Source organism: Pseudopipra pipra, chromosome 6, assembly GCF_036250125.1.
Source record: "Pseudopipra pipra isolate bDixPip1 chromosome 6, bDixPip1.hap1, whole genome shotgun sequence".
Classification (NCBI taxonomy): domain Eukaryota; kingdom Metazoa; phylum Chordata; class Aves; order Passeriformes; family Pipridae; genus Pseudopipra; species Pseudopipra pipra.
The window spans coordinates 64,285,390-64,307,735 of record NC_087554.1 but is presented as its reverse complement, the minus strand read 5'-3'; the positions used below and the strand labels follow the sequence as shown (position 1 = coordinate 64,307,735).

At 48.6% G+C, this 22,346-nt stretch overlaps 1 protein-coding gene across 1 annotated transcript in view; it reads right to left on the bottom strand.

The window, feature by feature from the left end:
• Positions 1 to 22,346, bottom strand: part of MDGA2 (MAM domain containing glycosylphosphatidylinositol anchor 2) — a gene marked incomplete at its 5' end in the record, with an annotated part of 311,527 nt that overhangs the window by 213,239 nt on the left and 75,942 nt on the right. The window contains 1 exon segment of the mRNA XM_064660078.1: positions 10,023 to 10,162. Within this exon segment, the coding sequence (XP_064516148.1) occupies positions 10,023 to 10,162 (140 nt within the window).

The following is a 22,346-nucleotide window of genomic DNA, read 5'->3' as shown; positions in this document are numbered from 1 at the left end:
ATCTGGTTACCACAGTCGTCAGATACAAGCTTTTCATCAGGCAATTCCAAAATATCAGAGGCTGGGAGAGTGAGCAAATCCTGACTCTACACTCTGGGTCCTGGCTGGGAGAAAGGACAAGGTCAGTCAGGGTGGAAATTCCCAGGTTTTTGCTTCAAAATGCAATTCCAGATGCCAAAACCACCTCTGTTGCTGTGTTTTTGTTTTTGTTTTTTTTTTTTTCCTCTGTAAACTTATTTTCCCCTTGCAGAGGATGAAGAATTGGCAAAGTCTCCTTCAAGCAGTGAAAAGGTTCAAAACAATATTAAACAACCTTGGGAAAGGACCAAATCTCTCCTGGCCTGCACCTGGAAGAGTTTAAAAAGGTTCTGGCAACTCCTTCAGCCAGGGCAAAGAAACTGGGCAGGTGTTTGGATCCCACTGACTGGGAGATTGCAGCTTGGTTCCAATTCAGAGCCCGACAAGAAGGGAAAACTCTGCAAACTCCAGGGATCACAAATAGCATCATTCATGTCTTGTTGAGCTCTCCTGGCACACCTTTAAATGACTCCCACGAGTGCCAAGGAACAGGAGCTGGGAACAGTTCCCACAGATCAAGAGGAATGCAAACAGACAAGGAGGGGGGAAAAAAAAGAACCTGGTTGAGCTTGCAGCCAGAAATAAAACCAGGATTAAGGGAGGGATTAAGGACCTCTGAAGCCAAGGCTGAGGAAATCGTGGCAATGGAGCAACAATGAACTGAGGTGATTTCCAAAGGGAAGCAAAGAGAGCTGGAAATCAGGGAATATTTAAAACTGGGCAGAGGGCAGGGATAGATGGGATATTGGGAAGGAATTCCTGGCTGGGAGGGTGGAGAAGCCCTGGCCCAGGTTGCCCAGAGAAGCTGTGGCTGCCTCTGGATCCCTGGAAGTGTCCAAGGCCAGGCTGGGATCCCTGATCTAGTGGAAGGTGTCCATGCTCATGGAAAAGAGTTGGAACTAGATGACTTTTAAATTCCTTCCAACCCATTCTGTGATTCCAGGATTTCAGGCTGATCAAGAAATCAAACTCCCCCGTGGTTTTATTGGGAATGACTGGCTCAGTCCCACCTCCCCAACTCTCCTGGCTCCAGGGGGCTGCTGTCTCTCCACCAGGAATGTGTTTGCAGGGTTCCAAAAAGGCTTTGGAAGTGCTGGGGGAAGGAGGTCACCTCAACCCAAGCTGGGAATGCAGCACCAGGGCAGGTCAGGTGGGTGTTGGAGTCCCACTCTGGAGCTGGGAATGTCGAGCCCAGACTTGCCCAAGCCTCGGGAACCCCCCAAAGGAGAGCAGAGAGAGCCCTGGGGAGCTGCAAATCACCCCCCCCGGGGGGGCTTTGACCAGGCCACTGCCCTCCTGAGCCCTGGGGGAGCTGCAAAGCTGCCAGGAATCCCCCCAGAGAATTCCCAGTGGCCCCAGAGCAGGACTGTCCCGTTCTGGGAAGGGAAACAGGACCAGGCTCAGGCTGGGCTGAAACCTGGTCCTTGTCCTTGGAATGGTTTGTGTGGCTTTGGTCCCCTTCCCTCCCAAACCAGCCTCTGCACTCTTTGGGGGTTGATCTTTCTCTTGTCACCTTCGATTTTCCTTTCCCTGGTGGCCCTTGGGGGGTTTGGTTGGAAGGCTGCAGAAGCAGCTCTGGGCTGGGGCAGGAGGAGCTGTTTTTCCAGGAGCTCCGATCCCTGGGAACGCTCCGGCCCCCTGAGCCCGGGGAGGTGGGTGGGTTTGGAACGAGGGCTGTTGCTGGGAGGTCTCACTGCTCAATTTGGCTTTGATCCTTCTCTTGTCACCTTTGATTTTCCTTATTCTCCTCCTGGAGAAGCAGCCCATGATGGGCAGTGGCACTGGATTGGCTTTAAGGTCCCTTCCAACCCAAACCATTCCCACCATTCTGTACTGGTTGGACAAATCTCTTCCCAACTCCACCATTCCCAAACCACTCCCATTCTCTACACCATTCTCTACTGGTTGGACAAATCCTTCCCAGCTCCACCATTCCCATTCCCTCCCCATCTGGTGGCTCCTGGAATTTTCAGCCTGAAAGGGTTTTATTGAATATTTATGGTGATTTTCCTTTCTTTGCCTGTCGTGCAACTTCCCTTGATTTTGCACCAGGTTTTTTTTTTCCTTAATTAGGTATTTACCTCGTTAACATAATTGTCTTCAATTGCATAATTACTGTTCATATATGTAATCATTGGAACATGTAATTACACCTAATTACACCATTAAAACGTGCAAGTCATAAATATCTTTATCATTTTGATTGATAGACACGCAGGGAGGGGGGAAGGAAAAAGAAAATATCTGCCCTGTTATTTTTATCTCCTGGATCATGAAATCTGTGGGATGAAGAGGATTAAACTGATAACGTGGCTGTAATTAATTATAAGGACCTATCAAAATTATACCAAAGTTTTACCTTTGCAAGCAGAGGTAGAACGAGTGACAGCACTCAAAATTCAGGGGCAAAAATTAAGGGACAAAAATCAAAGGGCAAAATTGAAGGGCACAAATCAAGGGGCACAAATCAAAGAACAAAATTAAGGGGCAGAAATCAAGGGGCACAAATCAAGAGGGAAAATTAAGGGGCAAAATTAAGGGGCACAAATAAAGAGGGAAAAATTAAAGGGCAAAAATTAAGGGGCACGAAGTAAGGGGTGCAAAATTAGGGGCCACAAATCAAGAGGGAAAAATTAGGGGCAAAATTAAGGAGCACAAATCAAGAGGGAAAATCCAGGGGCAAAAATCAAGGGGCAAAAATCAAGGGGCAAAAATCAAGGGGCAAAAATCAAGGGGCAAAAATAAGAGACAAAATTAAGGGGTAAAATAAGTGGCACAAATTAAGGAGTAAAATTAAGGGGCACAAATTTAGGGGCAAAAAAAAGGGGCAAAATTAAGGGGTAAAAATAAGGGGTATAAATTAAGGGGCAAAATTAAGGGGTACAAATCAAGGAGCACAAATTAAGGGGCAAAATTGAGGGGCATAAATCAAGAGGGAAAAATTAAAGGACAAAAATCAAGGAGCACAAATTAAGGGGTACAAATAAGAGGCAAAATTAAGGAGCACAAATTAAGGGGCACAATTCAAGAGAGAAAAATTATAGGGCAAAAATTAAGGGGCAGAAATCAAGGGGAAAATCAAGAGAGAAAATTAAGGGGAAAAATTAAGGGGTAGAATAAGGGGCAAAAATGAAAGGGGAAAAATTAAGGGGCACAGATTAAGGGGCAAAAATCAAGAGGGAAAAATTAAAGGGCAAAAATTAAGGGGTAAAAATCAAGAGGGAAAATGAAAGGGGAAAAATTAAGGGACAAAATCAAGGAGCACAAATCAAGGGGCACAAATCAAGGGGCACAAATCAAGGGGCACAAATCAAGGGGCACAAATCAAGGGGCACAAATCAAAGGACAAAAATCAAGGAGCACAAATTAAGGGGTACAAATTAAGGGGCAAAATTAAGGAGCACAGTTCAAGAGGGAAAAATTATAGGGCAAAAATCAAGGGGTAAAAATCAAGAGGGAAAAATGAAAGGGGAAAAATTAAGGGACACAAATTAAGGGGAAAAATTAAGGGACAAAATCAAGGAGCACAAATCAAGGGGCAAAAATAAGGGACAAAATTAAGAGATAACATAAGTGGTAAAAATTAAGGTGTAAAAATTTAGGGGCAAAATTAAGGGCCACAAATTAAGGGCCACAAATCAAGAGGGAAAAATTAAAAGGCAAAAATTAAGGGGCATAAATTAAGGGGCAAAAATCAAGGGCACAAATTAAGGGGCACAAATAAGGGACAAAATTAAGGGGTAAAGTAATGGGCACAAACGAAGGGGAAAAATTAAGGGGCAAAAAAAAGGGGCAAAATTAAGGGGTAAAAATAAGGGGCACAAATTAAGGGGCACAAATCAAGAGGGAAAAATTAAAGGACAAAAATCGAGGAGCACAAATTAAGGGGTACAAATAAGGGGCAAAATTAAGGAGTAAAATTAAGGGTCAAAATTAAGGGGCACAAATCAAGAGGGAAAAATTAAGGGGAAAAAGTAAAGGGCACAAATTTAGGGGCACAAATTAAGGGACGAAATCAAGGGACAGAAATCAAGAGGGAATATTAAGGGGCACAAATTCAGGGACAAAAATAAGGGGCAAAAATCAAGAGGGAAAATTAGGGGAACAAATTAAGGGGCAAAAAAAAGGGGCAAAATTAAGGGGCAAAAATGAAGGGCTGTGGAGTTTTATTGCAGCAGCTGTGCTGGGTGTCCTGTAATTCAGCATCAGCCAAATACCTGGAGCACAGCAAATTAATTAGGACAGTTGGGTCTTTGTTTTTAATTACTTTTGGCTGGGAAGGGAAATATTTACACAGGGATTAAAGAGTTTAGCTTATTTAAAGTTCAACTTCTGCTCTTCAGGTGCAGGTTTCTTGTTTTTCCTAATAAATATTAGTTTATCAATTAAAAAAGAAAACAAATAAATGGCTAAGCTGTGTCCAAAATCAGGGAGGAGTTGGAGGGGGAAGTCTAATACAACTATTAGAGAACAAGGGCTCTTCAGGATTAAATCTGAATAATATGAGGAAGAAGAAGCAGAAAAAGTAGGAGAAGAAGCAGCAGGTAAAGAAGAAAAAGAAGGGGAAGAAAAAGGAGAAGAAAAAGAAGGGGAAGAAAAAGGAGAAGAAAAAGGAGGAGAAGAAAAAGGAGAAGAAAAAGGAGAAGAAAAAGGAGAAGAAAAAGGAGAAGAAAAAGGAGAAGAAGAAGGAGAAGAAGAAGGAGAAGAAAAAGGAGAAGAAAAAGGAGAAGAAAAAGGAAAAGAAGGAGAAGAAGAAGGAGAAGAAGAAGGAGAAGGAAAAGGAGAAGAAAAAGGAGAAGAAAAAGGAAAAGAAGGAGAAGAAGAAGGAGAAGGAAAAGGAGAAGGGGAAGGAGAAGGGGAAGGAGAAGGGGAAGGAGAAGGGGAAGGAAAAGGGGAAGGAAAAGGGGAAGGAAAAGGGGAAGGGAAATAAAATATAATAATTATAATAGAATTACATATGTAATACCTATTTTATATAATTTTTATGTAAGTATATGCTATAATAATTACTGTGATATTATATTAATAATATTAATTGTAATAATATATTTCTCTTCAGGAATAAATCGAGGAATAAAACTGAATTATGGAGTATCCCCCAGCCAAAGGAATATGGTTTTTCCAAGCCTGGGAAGCTCAGTGGGAGCAGCCACAGAAAAGTGCTCAGGTGGATGGAAGCAAAAAATCAACCCAAATTCCCAAAACAGCCCCTTCCAGCTGCCAAGAGCTGAAGGAGCTCAGTCCAGGAAGGGATATTATCCATGGAAAAGGAGAATAAATCCCAAGGGGGCACAGGGGGGTCGTTGTCCTGTCACAGCACAAACAACCCAATTCCTTAAACTGGCACCATCAGACACCTGGGAGGGACAAGGGTTTGGGAGCAGCATTCCCACCCTTGGAATTCCTTAAAACTTCAGGGCCTGAAGTTCTGTGATCCCTTCATGGGATGGCAGAATTCCAGAACGGTTTGGGTTGGAAGGGATTTTAAGGATCATCCCATCCCACCCCTGCCATGGGCAGGGACACCTCCCACTAGCCCAGGTTGCTCCAACACAGCCTTGGACACTTCCAGGGATCCAGGGGCAGCCACAGCTTCTCTGGGCAACCTGGGCCAGGGCCTCTCCACCCTCCCAACCAGGAATTCCTTCCCAATATCCCATCTAAATCTCCCCTTTTCCAACTCAAAGCCATTCCCTGTGTCCTGTCCCTCCATGCCTTGTCCCCAGTCCCTCTCCAGCTCTCCTGGAGCCCCTTTAGGCCCTGCCAGGGGCTCTCAGCTCTCCCTGGAGCCTTCTCTTCTCCAGGGGAACCCCCCCAGCTCTCCCAGCCTGGCTCCAGAGGGGCTCCAGCCCTTGGAGCATCTCCAGGGGCTGCTCTGGACTCTCTCCAGCAGCTCCATGTCCTTCTGATGTTGCTCCCCAGAGCTGGAGGCAGCTCTGCAGGTGGGATCTCCTGGGTTTTCCAGGAGAACACCCTTCCACTGCTTCCACAGCAATGGGAATGATTCCTCAGTATCCTCCTAAGTGTTTCCTTCTCTCCCATCCCTCCATAACCACCAGCACGTTCTCCTTCAGCTCCCCGGCAGATCTGCAGAAGCTGCTGGTTTCCCAGGTTACCAAATCATCCCTTTGCTCATCAGATCCATCCTTTTCCAGCAGTGAGACCTCCCAGCAACAGCCCTCGTTCCAAACCCACCCACCTCCCCGGGCTCGGGAGGCCGGAGCGTTCCCAGGGATCGGAGCTCCTGGAAAAACAGCTCCTCCTGCCCCAGCCCAGAGCTGCTTCTCCAGCCTTCCAACCAACCCTCCAAGGGCCACCAGGGAGACAATTATGTTAACGAGATAAATACCTAATTAAGGAAAAAAAAAACCTGGTGCAAAATCAAGGGAAGTTGCACGACAGGCAAAGAAAGGAAAATCACCATAAAAATTCAATAAAACCCTTTCGGGCTGAAACTTCCAGGAGCCACCAGATGGGGAGGGAATGGGAATGGTGGAGTTGGGAAGGATTTGTCCAACCAGTAAAGAATGGTGTAGAGAATGGGAGTGGTTTGGGAATGGTGGAGCTGGGAAGAGATTTGTCCAACCAGTACAGAATGGTGGGAATGGTTTGGGTTGGAAGGGACCTTAAAGACCATCCAGTGCCACTGCCCATCATGGGCTGCTTCTCCAGGAGGAGAATAAGGAAAACCAAAGGTGACAAGAGAAGGATCAAAGCCAAATTGAGCAGTGAGACCTCCCAGCAACAGCCCTCGTTCCAAACCCACCCACCTCCCCGGGCTCAGGGGGCCGGAGCGTTCCCAGGGATCGGAGCTCCTGGAAAAACAGCTCCTCCTGCCCCAGCCCAGAGCTGCTTCTCCAGCCTTCCAACCAACCCTCCAAGGGCCACCAGGGAAAGGGAAATCAAAGGGGACAAGAGAAAGATCAACCCCCAAAGAGTGCAGAGGCTGGTTTGGGAGGGAAGGGGACCAAACCCACACAAACCATTCCAAGGACAAGGACCAGGTTTCAGCCCAACCTGAGCCTGGTCCTGTTTCCCTTCCCAGAACGGGACAGTCCTGCTCTGGGCCCACTGGGAATTCTCTGGGGGGTTTCCTGGCAGCTTTGCAGCTCCCCCAGGGCTCAGGAGGGCAGTGGCCTGGTCAAAGCCCCCCGGGGGGGGGTGATTTGCAGCTCCCCAGGGCTCTCTCTGCTCTCCTTTGGGGGGTTCCCGAGGCTTTGGCAAGTCTGGGTTTGATCCTCCTAAGTCCAGAGTGGGACTCCAACACCCACCTGACCTGCCCTGGTGCTGCATTCCCAGCTTGGGTTGAGGTGACCTCCTTCCCCCAGCACTTCCAAAGCCTTTTTGGAACCCTGCAAACACGTTCCTGGTGGAGAGACAGCAGCCCCCTGGAGCCAGGAGAGTTGGGGAGGTGGGACTGAGCCAGTCATTCCCAATAATACCACGGGGGAGTTTGATTTCTTGATCAGCCTGAAATCCTGGAATCACAGAATGGGTTGGAAGGAATTTAAAAGTCATCTAGTTCCAACTTTTTTCCATGAGCAGGGACACCTTCCACTAGATCAGGGATCCCAGCCTGGCCTTGGACACTTCCAGGGATCCAGGGGCAGCCACAGCTTCTCTGGGAATTCCATCCCAGCCCCTCCCCACCCTCCCAGCCAGGAATTCCTTCCTCATATCCAACCTACACTTATTCCCTGCCAGTCCTAAGCCATTCTCCTTTGTCCTGTCACTCTTGGCAAGCAAGGAGGCACCTCCACCAACAGACACAGGTAAAATGTTTAAAACACCTTATAAACACCTGCACTGTTTGAAATGTTCCACCTTCATCACTCCCTGTGATCAGTGGAGCCTCCCTTTAATTCTGCAGATCTCTCCCTTATTAGGGTGTGCAAAAAAAGAATTAACATTTCCTGGCACTCCCCTCCCTTTAAAACCTAAAAAAAGCAAACTCAAAAAACACCAAAAACCACCCCTGTGCTGTTTGCTTTGATGGGCTGAGACACGAAAGGCTCCTCTGAGATAAATTTCCTATTTTAATTGATGAGGATTCTTATGAATTCTTGTTTGTGAGCAGAGGGGGGTTCCTCACCCAGGAGCAGCTGTTTTTACCCTGCCACGTCCCCGCTGCCATAATTGGAGCCTTGTTAAAGGCAAATTGATGCTGATTCCAGCTGACACTCCTCAGTTCAGGGGGAAGACTTTCCAAATGCTCACTGAACACCTGACAAAATCCAGCCTGACTCATGACTAAATTAGCCTGTATTTTATGCTGGGAAAAAAAAAACCCTGCCTAAGTGTTTGACTCGATAAAGCTCCCATTTAGCTCGGGAGGGTGTTTTCCATCCTCCTGCAGCACTCAAAAGCAAGCTGTGATTAAGCTTTACACGCTGGTTTTTTGCTGCTCTGAGCAGCTTTATTGGATGTTTTCTTGCCCCCAGAGCACCCGAATTCACACCCCTGAGGGCTCTGCAGCGCTCCCAACCCTCCCCCTGCTCTGAGTGTCAAACGTGACAAAAGATCTGGGACGGGAATCAAATCACCCACGGTCGAAAGACAACGGGAGGAAAAGACTCCTGGAGTCTGCGCCGGGATCTTCGGGAAGGAGACACCTCGGGACGTGCTCCGAGCCAGGATGCCAGCACTGCTTCGTGTGGAGAAGGGAATTTAAACCCTCAAAGCCCCAGTTAAGAGGACAACTGGTTTTTGCCAAACAATCTTCTACTAAAAAAAAAATCTCTTCGCTAAACAATTGTTTTTTACTAAACAATTGTTGTCCTTATGTTTGTTTTTCCTCCTCTTCTCCCAAACACTCACACCAAGAGCTCACATTAAAACACAATATTACTGATTTTAACACCAAACAATTGTTTTTTGCTGAACAATCATTGTCCTTATATTTCTTTTTCCTCCTCCCAAACACTCACCCCAAGAGCTCACATTAAAACACAATATTGCTGATTTTAACACCCAACCAGCCGTGAAAAAATCAAAATCATCAACTTTTCAGCTCTTGTTGCTCTTTCTTCTGCAACACCCCCCCCAATATCCAACCAAATCCTGGACAAATCCCCCCCACGTGGATCCCGTTCCGTGGATCTCAACCACTTAAGGGAAGATGGAACCAACTGGTAGAGGCAGAGAGCACAGGGAAGGGGTGTGGGCACGGGGAAGGGATGTGGGCACAGGGAAGGGATGGTGGACACAGGGAAGGGATATGGGCAGAGGGATGTGGGCAGAGGGAAGGGATGTGGGAACAGGGAAGGGATGTGGGAACAGGGAAGGGATGTGAGAACAGGGAAGGGATGGTGGCCACGGGGAAGGGATGGGGGCACAAGGAAGGGATGGTGGGCACAGGGAAGGGATGTGGGCACAGGGAAGAGGTGTGGGCAGAGGGAAGGGATGGTGGGCAGAAGGAAGGGATATGGGCAGAGGGAAGGGATGGTGGACACAAGGAAGGGATGGTGGACACAAGGAAGGGATGGGGCAGAGAGAAGGGATGGTGGGCAGAGGGAAGGGATGGGGGGCACAGGGAAGGGATGTGGGGCACAGGGAAGGGATGTGGGAACAGGGAAGGGATGGGGGGCACAGGGAAGGGATGTGGGAACAGGGAAGGGATGGTGGGCACAGGGAAAGCAGTGTGGGCACGGGGAAGGGATGGGGGGCACGGGGAAGGGGTGGGGACACGGGGAAGGGATGGTGGGCACAGGGAAGGGATATGGGCAGAAGGAAGGGATGGTGGGCACAGGGAAGGCATGGTGGGCACAGGGAAGGGATGGTGGGCACAGGGAAGGGATGGTGGGCACAGGGAAGGCATGATGGGCACAGAGAAGGGATAGTGGGCACAGGGAAGGTGTGGTGGGCACAGGGAAGGGATGGTGGGCACAGAGAAGGGTTGGTGGGCACAGGGCAGGCGTGGTGGGCACAGGGCAGGGGGGGCTCACCTGTGGCCGGGGGTGGCCGGTGACCAGGCAGGTGAGCTCCAGGGTCTCTCCCTCGCGGATGGTGTAGACCCTCTCGGAGTATCGCTCCTCCTCGATGTTACAGGCCAGCCCCGAGTGCACGATCCTCACCGTGGGGGGGGCTGGGGGGACACACACGGGGAGAAGCCACGTCAGCAACACCCCTCAACAACCCCGGCACCACCCCCAGAGCACCCCCTGCACGGGGGGGCTGCACAGAACCCCACACTCAGCCAGGCTGGGAAGGACCTCTGAGATCATCCAGTCCAACCCAGGACACAACCTCACCCTGTCACCCGGCCCTTGAAGTGAGGCAAGGCCCAGAGAGCAAATGTAATATAGTAATAAGAAAGGCAAAGAGTTAAATTCAGAATATAGGCTTTAAGCAAAAGCACAAAGGATGTGATCTTAGAAACAGCAGAGGACATAATTCCTTAAAGAATGCAGGACACAGTGACATGAAAGAACAGAAGCATAAGTAAAACAGAAAGAACTAAAAGGCTAAAATAAGTATATAGAGAGGAAAACAAAGACTGATAAGGAAAGAAGATGAGCCAAGACCTAGGTATGCTTGCCAAGGTATCAGGAACTTCTGCCAAATTCACTAGGAAGGTAGCCAAAGTAGGAGAGTTCACAAAGTTCATGATGATGATGGAAAAAGGGATGGGGGCTCGTGAGGCTGAAGAACAGGAACGACCCTCCCAGATTCTCCCCAAATTGAAGACTGCACCCTAAATTCCGCCTAAACTCCGCCTGTTATGAATATTAAAAATGTATGTTGCAATATTATGAATATTCATGCTTGATGATGTAATTGCTAGGCAAAAAATGTATAAAAGTCCAGCTGTGAGTTGCTGGGACGCAGCAGTTTGTCCAGGGAGACCTGGCTGCTTCCTGGTGCTGTAATAAAGACACCTCCTGCTTAGAGACTGAAAACTTTGAGCAGTTTCTTCGTCCGTGCCTTTTGGGGGATAAAATCGGCATCACACTGATGCCACATCCAGTCTGTCCTTAAACACCTCCAGGGACGGGGATTCCCCCCTTCCTGGGCAGCCCATTCCAAGGGTTGATCCCTCTCTCTGGAAAGAAATTCTTCCTGATGTCCAACCTAAACCTCCCCTGGTGCAGCTCGAGGCTGGGCCCTCTTGTCCTGCTGCTGGTTTCTGGGAGAAGAGCCCAACCCCACCTCACCACAACTTCCTTTCACACAGATCCCCCTTTGCTTCCTCAGCACATATGGAATCCCAGGATATGCCAAGTTGGAAGGGACCCACAAGGACCATCCAGTCCAAGCTCTGGCCCTGCCCAGGACACCCCAACAATCCCCCCCTGTGCCCCAGAGGATCATCCAAACCCTCCTGGAGCTCTGGCAGCCTTGGGGCCGTGCCCACTGCCCTGGGGAGCCTGGGCAGTGCCAACCACCCTCTGGGGGAAGAACTTCAGTTACTCTTCAACTCAAATGACACTTGATAGAAATATTGGGATTCTCATTTGCTGTGGAGAGGAATCCCAGAGAACATCCAACAGCACGGAGAAGTTGTGGCTGCCCCATCCCTGGAAGTGTTTGAACAGGTTGGACGGGGCTTGGAGCAACCTGGGCTGGTGGAAGGTGTCCCTGCCCATGGCAGGGGGGGCAATGAGAGGGGCTTGAAGGTCCCTTCCAACCCAAACCAGTCTGGGATTCCTCCTCCACCTGCCAAGGTGGGTGTTTTAGGAGCTCTCAATGCTGGGTTGGCTCCAGAATCAACTTCCCAGAATCCCAGAACCTGCTGAGCTGGAAGGGACCCCCAAGGCCCATCCAGTCCAACCCTCAGCCCTGCCCAGGAACATCCCCAAGAGTCCCCCCCTGTGCCCCAGAGGATCATCCAAACCCTCCTGGAGCTCTGGCAGCCTTGGGGCCGTGCCCACTGCCCTGGGGAGCCTGGGCAGTGCCAACCACCCTCGGGGGAAGAACCTTTCCCTGAGATCCAACCTGACCCTGCCCTGGCACAGCTCCAGCCCTTCCCTGGGTGCTGTCCCTGGTCCCCCCAGAGCAGAGCTCAGTCCCTGCCCCTCCTCTGCCCCTCCCCAGGAATTTGGAACTGCCCTGAGCCCCTGTGCCCTCAGCTGCTCCTCATCCAGGAGATTCCATGCCCTCAGCCCAAAATCCTCTCTGAAGGCTTCTCACGACCTTCCCCTCGAGGCCCTTCACCCTCATCTTCATCTCCCTCCTTTGGATGCTCTTTAATGACTTAAATCTTTCCATGCTCTCCATTAATCCCTCACAATCCCCTTCCCAAACCCTTTGCTTTTTGTTCCCATTTCCAACGTGAACTCTGCGTTATTGTCTTTTCTTTTTTTTTTTAATTATACATCTTCCCAAATGTATTATCACGCTCGTTATGCAAATGAAAAGACTTAATTAAAGCAGGGAAATTAAGCAGGAGAAACAGTGGCACTGATGCTGCTTCCTTTCAAAGAAAGGAGACCAAAATCCTGTTGCTGTCAGCGGGATCAGGATTTGGACCAGAGGTTAAATTCAGGCACAACTTTAATTTTCTTGGATATATGACCCGTAGTACAGGAATTTACACAATTCTACGTGGTGTACATTAAAAAACCTGTTAATACCACCCCTATAAATTACAGCTCCACTTCCAGGAGCCTCCAAAGCACGTTCCTGGCGCTACAATTTTATTTCTGAAGCGTGAAATCCACGAGTATTAAAATTTTCAGGGAGCAGATCGATGGGAGAAAGGAGTTGATTTACAGTCCTGCTGCCAAATAAAATCACACAAACCAAACAGGAGATAAAATGCCATTCTGGGGGATATTAAAGACCTGGAATTTCACCCTCTCTGCTCATGATGTGATGTTCCTGTGCAAGTGGAGATGCCTTAAAATCTTAATTCAACTCTTAAATCCCAATTAGAGCTGAGCCCAGCAGGATTTGAAGTCACCAAATTCCCTGTCCCATTCCCCAGGGAAGAGCCTGGTGCTTCCACAGGAGAAGGAAGATAATTTACAGTCCTGCTGCCAAATAAAATCACACAAACTAAACAGGAGATAAAATGTCATTTTGGGGGATATTGAAGAGCTGGAATTTTACACTCTCTGCTCATGGGGTGATATTCCTGTGCAAGTGGAGATGCCTTAAAATCTTAATTCAACTTAATTCAACTCTTAAATCCCAATTAGAGCTGAGCCCAGCAGGATTTGAAGCCATCCCTGTCCCATTCCCCAAGGAGGAGCCTGATGCTGCTGGGAGATGGGAGAAGTTGATTTACAGACCTGCTGCCAAATAAAATCACAAAAACCAAACAGGAGATAAAATGCCATTCTGGGGGATATTAAAGACCTGGAATTTCACCCTCTCTGCTCATGATGTGATGTTCCTGTGCAAGTGGAGATGCCTTAAAATCTTAATTCAACTTTATTCAACTTTTAAATCCCAATTAGAGCTGAGCCCAGCAGGATTTGAAGTCACCAAACTGCCTGTCCCATTCCCCAGAGAGGAGCCTGATGCTGCTGGGAGATGGGAGAAGTTGATTTACAGACCTGCTGCCAAATAAAATCAGAGAAACCAAAAAGCAGCAGAGATAAAATATCATTCTGGGGGATATTGAAGACCTGGAATTTTACCCTCTCTGTTCATGGGGTGATGCTCCTGTTCAGTGCAAGTAGAGATGACTTAAAATCCTAATCCAGTCCTTAAATCCCAACCAGAGAGCAGAACTAGAGCTGAGCCCAGCAGGATTTGAAGATATCCCTGTCCCATTCCCCAGGGAGGAGCCTGATGCTGCTGGGAGATGGGAGAAGGGAGATGATTTACAGTCCTGCTGCCAAATAAAATCAGACAAAACAAAAAGCACAGGAGATAAAATGTCATTCTGGGGGATATTGAAGCCCTGGAATTTTACCCTCTCTGTTCATGGGGTGATGCTCCTGCTCAGTGCAAGTGGAGATGCCTTAAAATCCTAATCCAACCCTGAAATGCCAACCAGGGAGCAGAACAATCACAGCTGTGCCCAGCAGGACTCTGCCAACACCCACACGGAATTCCCAGGCTCTGGCACCCCTGGAGATCCCCCCAGCACCATTCCATTGCTGCTCCAACCCCCCCACAGCTCCCAGATGACACAGTCAATGATTCCCAATGTCTGGCATTAATAAAAACTCGCCAATAATTCCAATTTCTGCCCCTGACCTTCCAGAGCCTGGAGAAAACGAGACCTGAGCAAAGGATGGTGTCAGGTCAAGGACAAGCAGCAGGAAAAGAGGAATTCTTTCAGGCTGGAATGACTCAGCCTGACATCCCCAGGTACCTTGCACTGCCCTGCCTGTCTCAGACTTCCATATTTAGCTCATTTTTCCATGTGCTTGGCCTGGGTGAATCCTTTCAGAGAGAAATGGGAGTTTCCTCCACAGGAACATGGAATGGTTGAGCTTGGAAGGGACCTTGAAGATCATCTCATTACCAGCCAACACCTCCTAGGTTGCTCCAAGCCTCATCCACCCTGGCCTTGGACACTTCCAGGGATCCAGGGGCAGCCACAGCTTCTCTGGGAATTCTTTTCCAGGGCCTCCCCACCCTCCCAGACAGGAATTCCTTCCCAATATCCCATCTCATGGATCCTCCATGCAGTGAAGTATCAGCAAAGTGTAAAACTGGGGTTTCTCTTGTTCCAAAATGCAGCTGCTGACAGCTCTGATTTCAAAATGGACCATTTGCAAGAGAAAGAACCACAAAAACCAGCAAGTCAAGGGCAGAATTTTGATAATTTGTGCATTTGGGATTTCCTGGGGAGTTCTGAGATTTAAATCAGGGAATTATCTGGGGTTGGTCCCTTCCCATGTGTTGCTTTATAAAGTATTTGTTTTAATGGCACTGTAAGTTCTGGGTTTGGTCCATGAAGAATCCTGGAGTGATTTGGGTTGGAAGGGATTTAAATCCCATCCCATTCCACCCCCTGCCATGGGCAGGGACACCTTCCACTGGATCAGGGATCCCAACCTGGCCTTGGACACTTGCAGGGATCCAGGGGCAGCCACAGTTTCTCTGGGAATTCTATTCCAGGGCCTCCCCACTCTCCCAGTCAGGAATTCCTTCTCAATATCCCACCTAAATCTTCCCTTTTCCAGCTCAAAGCCATTCCCTGTGTCCTGTCCTTCCATCCCTTGTCCCAAGTCCCTCCCCAGGTAATTCCATTTGGGAGTCCCTCTGACACCAAGGCTCTGGTTTCCTATGGAAGTGGGAGAAGGGAATATTCCTGAAAACACTGGAACTCGATTTCCCCTTTGCTCTGACAATTCAACCCCTCCCAAGTTCCTTTTCATTTAATTTATTTTATTTATCCTTAATTTATCAGCTTTAATTTATCCTTAAACGTTTCTCCTGCTTTCTTTAGCAGCACATGGATGAGTGAGGAAGCAAAGCTGAGCTCCTCAGAGATGAGCTGAAAAGACCCACATGAGCCAGAGAAGACCCAAAACAACCCCGTTGAAATTCCAGCCTCTCCTAATCATGGAATTGTTTAGGTTGGAAAAGCCCTCTGAGATCATCGAGTCCAACCACCCCCAGCACTTGCCAAGGCCACCACTGAGCCACGTCCCCAAGTGCCACAGCCACTTTAAATCCACCATTCCATGTGGGAATCTTCCCTCACACCCAACCTGACCTTCCCTGGCACAACTTGAGGCCGTTTCCTTGTCCCGTCCCTCATTCCCTGGGAGAAAATCCCAATCCCACCCGGCTCCCCCCTCCTGTCAGGGAGTTGCAGAGAGCAAAGGACATCCCAAAAATCCCCTTTTTCCAGCTGGACACACATTCCTTGTGTTTCCTCTGCCTCTTCCTCCCTCAGCTGAGCCCGAGATGTCCCTGCAAGAGCATCTCTTCTGCAAAAAAAGGGCTCCCAGCACATCCCCCATCCTGGGTCACCGTCGTGTGTCCCCACCGAGGCAAAGAATTAAGGAATCATTCCCTCTCTTCCCTGACCTCATCCTGGGTCACCACCGTGTGTCCCCACCAAGGCAAAGAATTAAGGAATCATTTCCTCTCTTCCCTGGCAGGAATTTGTTTCCTGACTTAACTCTTGCTCTTTCTTTCACCCAGCGAGAAATCACTTAATTCAATTTGAGGGCACGAGCTGCTCTTTTTTCCTGTTCTCTGATAACAAGATTTATGGATTTTGCCTGGATTTATGGATTTTTTTACTCTCCCAAAAGAAATCTGAGGGCAATGTGGGTACCCTCCCTTCAATCAGCAGCACACATGGGACACACTTGTAGCATTCCAGTCTCTCCTAATCATGGGATTGTTTAGGTTGGAAAAGCCCTCTGAGACCATCGAGTCCAAACATCCCCCAGCACCAGCAAGGCCACCACTGAGCCACGTCCCCAAGTGCCACAGCCACTTTAAATCCACCATTCCATGTGGGAATCTTCCCTCACACCCAACCTGACCCTCCCCTGGCACAACTTGAGGCCGTTTCCTTGTCCCATCCCTCATTCCCTGGGAGAAAATCCCAATCCCACCTGGCTCCCCTTTCCTATCAGGGAGCTGCAGAGAGCAAAGGACATCCCAAAAATCCCCTTTTCCAGCTGGACACACATTCCTGGTGCTGCCTCTGCCTCTTCCTCCCTCAGCTGAGCCCGAGATGTCCCTGCAAGAGCATCTCCTCTGCAAAAAAAGGGCTCCCAGCACATCCCCCATCCTGGGTCACCATCGTGTGTCCCCACCAAGGCAAAGAATTAAGGAATCATTCCCTCTCTTCCCTGACCTCATCCTGGGTCACCACCGTGTGTCCCCACCAAGGCAAAGAATTAAGGAATCATTTCCTCTCTTCCCTGGCAGGAATTTGTTTCCTGACTTAACTCTTGCTCTTTCTTTCACCCAGCGAGAAATCACTTAATTCAATTTGAGGGCACGAGCTGCTCTTTTTTCCTGTTCTCTGATAACAAGATTTATGGATTTTGCCTGGATTTATGGATTTTTTTACTCTCCCAAAAGGAGTCTGAGGGCAATGTGGGTACCCTCCCTTCAATCAGCAGCACACATGGGACGTACTCGTAGCAAAAGTCTCTCTCTTGATCTTGGAAATAAAAATTGAATCGCCTGGAATATCAGCACCGAGAAAACATCCCTCTGGAATGGGACTTCCAGGCAGGAATTCTGAGGAGGGGGCAAGTTTAGGGGTTTTTTTCTGTCTGTTTTTAAAGTGGGTCCTGGTTGGAAGTGCTAAAAAAAAAGTCATTGAGAGGCAGAGACTCGAAATTCTTGACAGCCTTAAACTGGGAATTTTCTGGCTTTCGGTGCTTGAATAGTGGCCTCTGAGATTGGTGCTCCCAAATTTCCCAGCCCCTTCTTCCAGAAAGACAGGGAATGACACTGGTTCATCCACAACACCCTTACGAACCACAAATAGGACATTTCCCAGCGTTTTCCCTCCGATCCAGGGGGAATTTTAGAGATGAGAGTAAAGGGAACCCTTCCTACACGACACCTCCCTCCTCAAAGAGCTCTCGGAGCAGTTCTGCAACCCACAGACTGCAAGGCAGTGGGTTCAAGGGATCTTCTAAAATAAGAAAAGGAATATGATCTACAAAGGGAGGGTTTAATTGAAGCGACACTTTGTTGTTCCTGGCACCACCAACCAGCTGCCGGTGCCAGACCCTGTTCCAACACCATTCCAGGCTGGCAGTAAACACGTCTCACTCGTTTGGCTGCTCAAATATACTCAAATACACTCAAATAGAACAGTAAATAGTTTGAATTTCCCCCCCAACTAAGATGGCAGAGCTCAAAAATCAAAAAAAAAAACCCGCTCAAAAATCGCTTTTTCCAAAGGAATCCTGACTTCTGAACCACCGGATGTGAAATGTCTGTCAGAGGTGGGTTTTTAACCCTCAGAAGTGGATTTTTAACCCTCAGAAGTGGATTTTTAACCCTCAGAAGTGGATTTTTAACCCGGGAAATGCCGGGCCCAAAGTTCATGATGAGGGGCACTGAGGGGATGGATCCATCCCTAAGGAAAGGGGACACGGGTAGAGAGAGAGAGAGAGAGAGAGAGGGGATGAGAGGAAACAGCCTTGAGTTGTGCCAGAGGAGGTTTAGATGGGATATTGGGAAGGAATTCCTGGCTGGGAGGGTGGGCAGGCCCTGGAAAGAATTCCCAGAGAAGCTGTGGCTGCCCCTGGATCCCTGGAAGTGTCCAAGGCCAGGTTGAAGCAACCTGGGCTGTGGAAGGTGTCCCTGCCCATGGTTTGAAAAGTCCTCTAAAATCATCCTCTGAGTCCAACTAAGTCATCTTCTAAGTCCCCAGCACTGCCAAGGCCACCACTGCAAACAGGGGGATCCTCTTCCCATCATATCTTGGCTGCACCTCAGCCCTTCCCCGTGGATCCAGTTGCCTGCTCAGGTAAGACCAAAAATTCCCCTCATCCCTCCCCCTGGAAACAAATCCATCCAAGAGCACCACAAAGAAAGGAAAGGAATGGGAGAGGGAGAAAAAAAAAATCAAAATCAACTTTCTAAAGTTTTCTCTCTTCAGCACAGAGTCATCAAGGCTGGAAAAGATCATCAAGTCCATCAACCAGCACCACCACTGGGTTCAGCACTAACCCACGGCCCCAAGTGCCACATCCACGGGTTTTCTGAGCAATTCCAGGGCTGGGCACTGCAAACCTCCCTGGGCAGCCCCTGCCAAGGCCTCACCACCCTTTCCAGGAGGAAATTCCTCCTCCTGTCCAACCTGAGCTTCTCCTGGTGCATTTTAAGGTTGTTCCCTCTCCTCCTGTCCCTTGTTCCCTGGGAGCAGAGCCTGACCCCCCCGGCTCCAACTTCTTTCCAGGGAATTTTAGAGATCCAGAAGGTCCCCCCTGAGCCTCCTTTTCTCCAGGCTGAGCCCCCCCAGCTCCCTCAGCTGCTCCTCATACGTTTCCCTTCTTCTCAGCCCAGGCAAAAGCACTAAAAATACAGTTTTTGACGGTGCCCCAAAGCAGGAGGAAGCACCACAGGTGCCACAAAACCCCCATGACTGCCAACAACAAGGATCCCACCAGCCTCAAAAAAACCTTCTCATTTGCCTCAGCAACAAAAATTCCACTTAGTGCTGAAGGTATTTCAGTTCAGTTTGCTGACTGAAAAAAAAAAAAAGCACAGTTTAATATCAAAGAGGAAATTTAAAATACAGAACCTTTACACGAATGGAAATGAATAATAAAAAAAAATTCCTCTTTATAGTGTTGAGCAAGAATAAACAGCTTTTTAAACAACAATTTGCAGTCCTTGGGAGATGGCACGAATCTGGGACTAGCAAGAAAACAAACCTCCTTTGAGGGAGTAAAATGATTTCTTGAATTAAACCCGTGTTTCCTGTTCTTCAGTGTCTCACACCTTGTTCTCACGTCTTTGTTTTAAAACACTGGGTGTAGAAGGAACAGCTGAATGACTGGAATGTGTTCCATTTTTAAAGCTGGAAACACATTTACACCTGATTTTATGTATTCCAGGCTCTGCCAGAGCTTATTTATGGGAACTGACTTGTTGGAATTATACAATCGTTATACGACCGTTCCAGGAATTGTCAGTCCCACCCCCTATCCCTGCTTGGAAGAGACACCAGGAATTGTCATCAGTCCCACCCCCTATCCCTGCTTGGAAAAGCCACCAGGAATTGTCATCAGACCCACCAGGAATTGTCAGTCCCACCCCCTATCCCTGCTTGGAAGAGACACCAGGAATTGTCATCAGTCCCACCCCCTATCCCTGCTTGGAAAAGCCACCAGGAATTGTCATCAGTCTCACCACCTATCCCTGCTTAGAAGAGCCACCAGGAATTGTCACTCCCACCACCCAGTCCTGCTTGGAAGAGACACCAGGAATTGTCATCAGAGCCACCACCTATCCCTGCTCGGAAAAGCCACCAGGAATTTTCAGTCCCATCATCTATCCCTGTTTGGAAGAGCCACCAGGAATTGTCATCAGTCTCACCACCCAACCTGACCTTCCAGGAATGAAGGAGATGTTTGGAACAGCCCAATTTCCAGTGGCTCATCCTCCTGGGAGATGCTCCACGCTCTTCCCGAAGAATTTCCAACATCCATCAGTCGATCCCTGCCCTCCTTCCTTTGGATTCATGGATGTCTACTGGGAGAGGAGCTCCCATGGCAGCATTTCTCCTGGAAGCACTGTCAGGACACTCCTTTTTGTCCAGCTATTGGAAATGGAAACAATTCCATGAGACCTGAGCTGAGCAATTCCGGAGGCTCCTCTATCCCTAAAACCCTGTCAGTATTAATTAAGATTTGGATTGACACAGAGTCCAGCAGGGAGAGGAATCACCTCCCCATGGATCTCATTTCTTGGGAAGCCAAATATTGATGTGCTGCTGAGCACACAACTCAGCTCCAGAGCCCAGTCCCCCCTCAGCACCTCCCTGATTTATCTGAAGAGGCATCAATGAGTGATCAACAAATCAATAAAAATTAATGACCAAAATTATGAAGCTCCCACCTGGCTCCTCAGCCAACACTGTCCTTGTGTGTTGTTGTTCAGATGATTTACCAGGGGCTGATGACACCTCCAATCCAATTAAGAGGCTGCAATTAGCCATTAACTTTCATTACAGGTCTTTTCTTTTTTTTTTTTGCCTGTTCCAGGGTTGAGGGGGGAGTGGATCTCGACTTCTCCTCACCCCAAATTAACCACCTGAGCCCTGGGGACACCACACAAGTCCAGCAGCACTGGTGCCACATCTCATCCCTGCCCCTGAGGCACATGGAAAAACAGCATTATTTCTGGGCAGAGAATTAATTCCCAAATCCTGGGAGGAGTCTCCTCCTTTATTAGGATTTTCTTCTGATGAAAAAAAAAATAAAGACTATTTTTTGTTCCTCCCTCGAGGTCGTGCTGGATGTCTGACCTCTGTAGCCTTGGAGCATTTCCCACTGGAAATTGGGCTGTTCCAAACATCTCCTTCATTCCTGGGAGCTCCTTCCAGCAGGTTGGGGGAGGGGACTGACAATTCCTGGTGGGCCTGATGACAATTCCTGGTGGGACTGACAATTCCTGGTGGGTCTGATGACAATTCCTGGTGGGTCTGATGACAATTCCTGGTGGCTCTTCCAAGCAGGTTGGGTGGTGGGACTGACAATTCCTGAGGCAGAGCAAAGCACTCAAACCTTCCAGGGGTGGCTTTGCTAAGGGAAAAAAAAACCCCAAATATCTGCTACACAGGTTCAGCCAGGGCTGTTTCTTCTCTCTGCAAATATTTGCAGTTGCTCTGACAACAAACTGAGGTGCAGAACACACCAAAACAGAGACAGAGACAGGACACAGGTCACCAAAGGGCTTCTGAGGACAGGCTGAGCCAGAGAAGGACTCACCAGGCAAGAAATCAAAGCCAGGAGCCACTCCAAGTCCTAAATCCCTGACAAGGAGCTAAGGAAGAGGAGGAAGCAAATGGGGATCCTCCTGTCATCACATCTTGGCTGCACCTCAGCCCTTCCCCGTGGATCCAGTTGCCTGGTCAGGTAAGAACAAAAATTCCCCTCATCCCTCCCCCTGGAAACAAATCCATCCGACAGCACCACAAAGAAAGGAAAGGAATGGGAGAGGGAGAAAAAAAAATCAAAATCAACTTTCTAAAGTTTTCTCTCTTCAGCACAGAGTCATTAAGGTTGGAAAAGATCATCAAGCCCATCAACCAGCACTACCCCTGGGTTCAGCACTAACCCACGGCCCCAAGTGCCACATCCATGGGTTTTCTGAGCAATTCCAGGGCTGGGCACTGCAAACCTCCCTGGGCAGCCCCTGCCAAGGCCTCACCACCCTTTCCATGATTAAATTCCTCCTCCTGTCCCACCTGAGCCTCTCCTGGTGCATTTTAAGGTTGTTCCCTCTCCTCCTGTCCCTTGTTCCCTGGGAGCAGAGCCAGACCCCCCCCCGGCTCCAACTTCTTTCCAGGGAATTTTAGGGATCCAGAAGGTCCTCCCTGAGCCTCCTTTTCTCCAGGCTGAGCCCCCCCAGCTCCCTCAGCCCCTCCTGCTGCTCCAGCCCCTTCCCAGCTCCTTCTAAAAACCAGAAGTTTTAAATTGACTTCTAAATCCAAAACATCTGATTTGTCAGATTGTTGATTTCTTTTCATTCCCTTCAGGATTTCCATCAAAATGTTGTTTGTTTGTTTTTTCCCCATTTTTAATTGGAACTGAAAACATTCCCAACAGATGAGTAATGAGGAAGAGGCATCTGCCTGCCTGGATTTTTGTGTAGCCACCGAGGCCCAGAAACACAGTGACAAAAAGTCCCCTCTGAGGACACCAGAATAA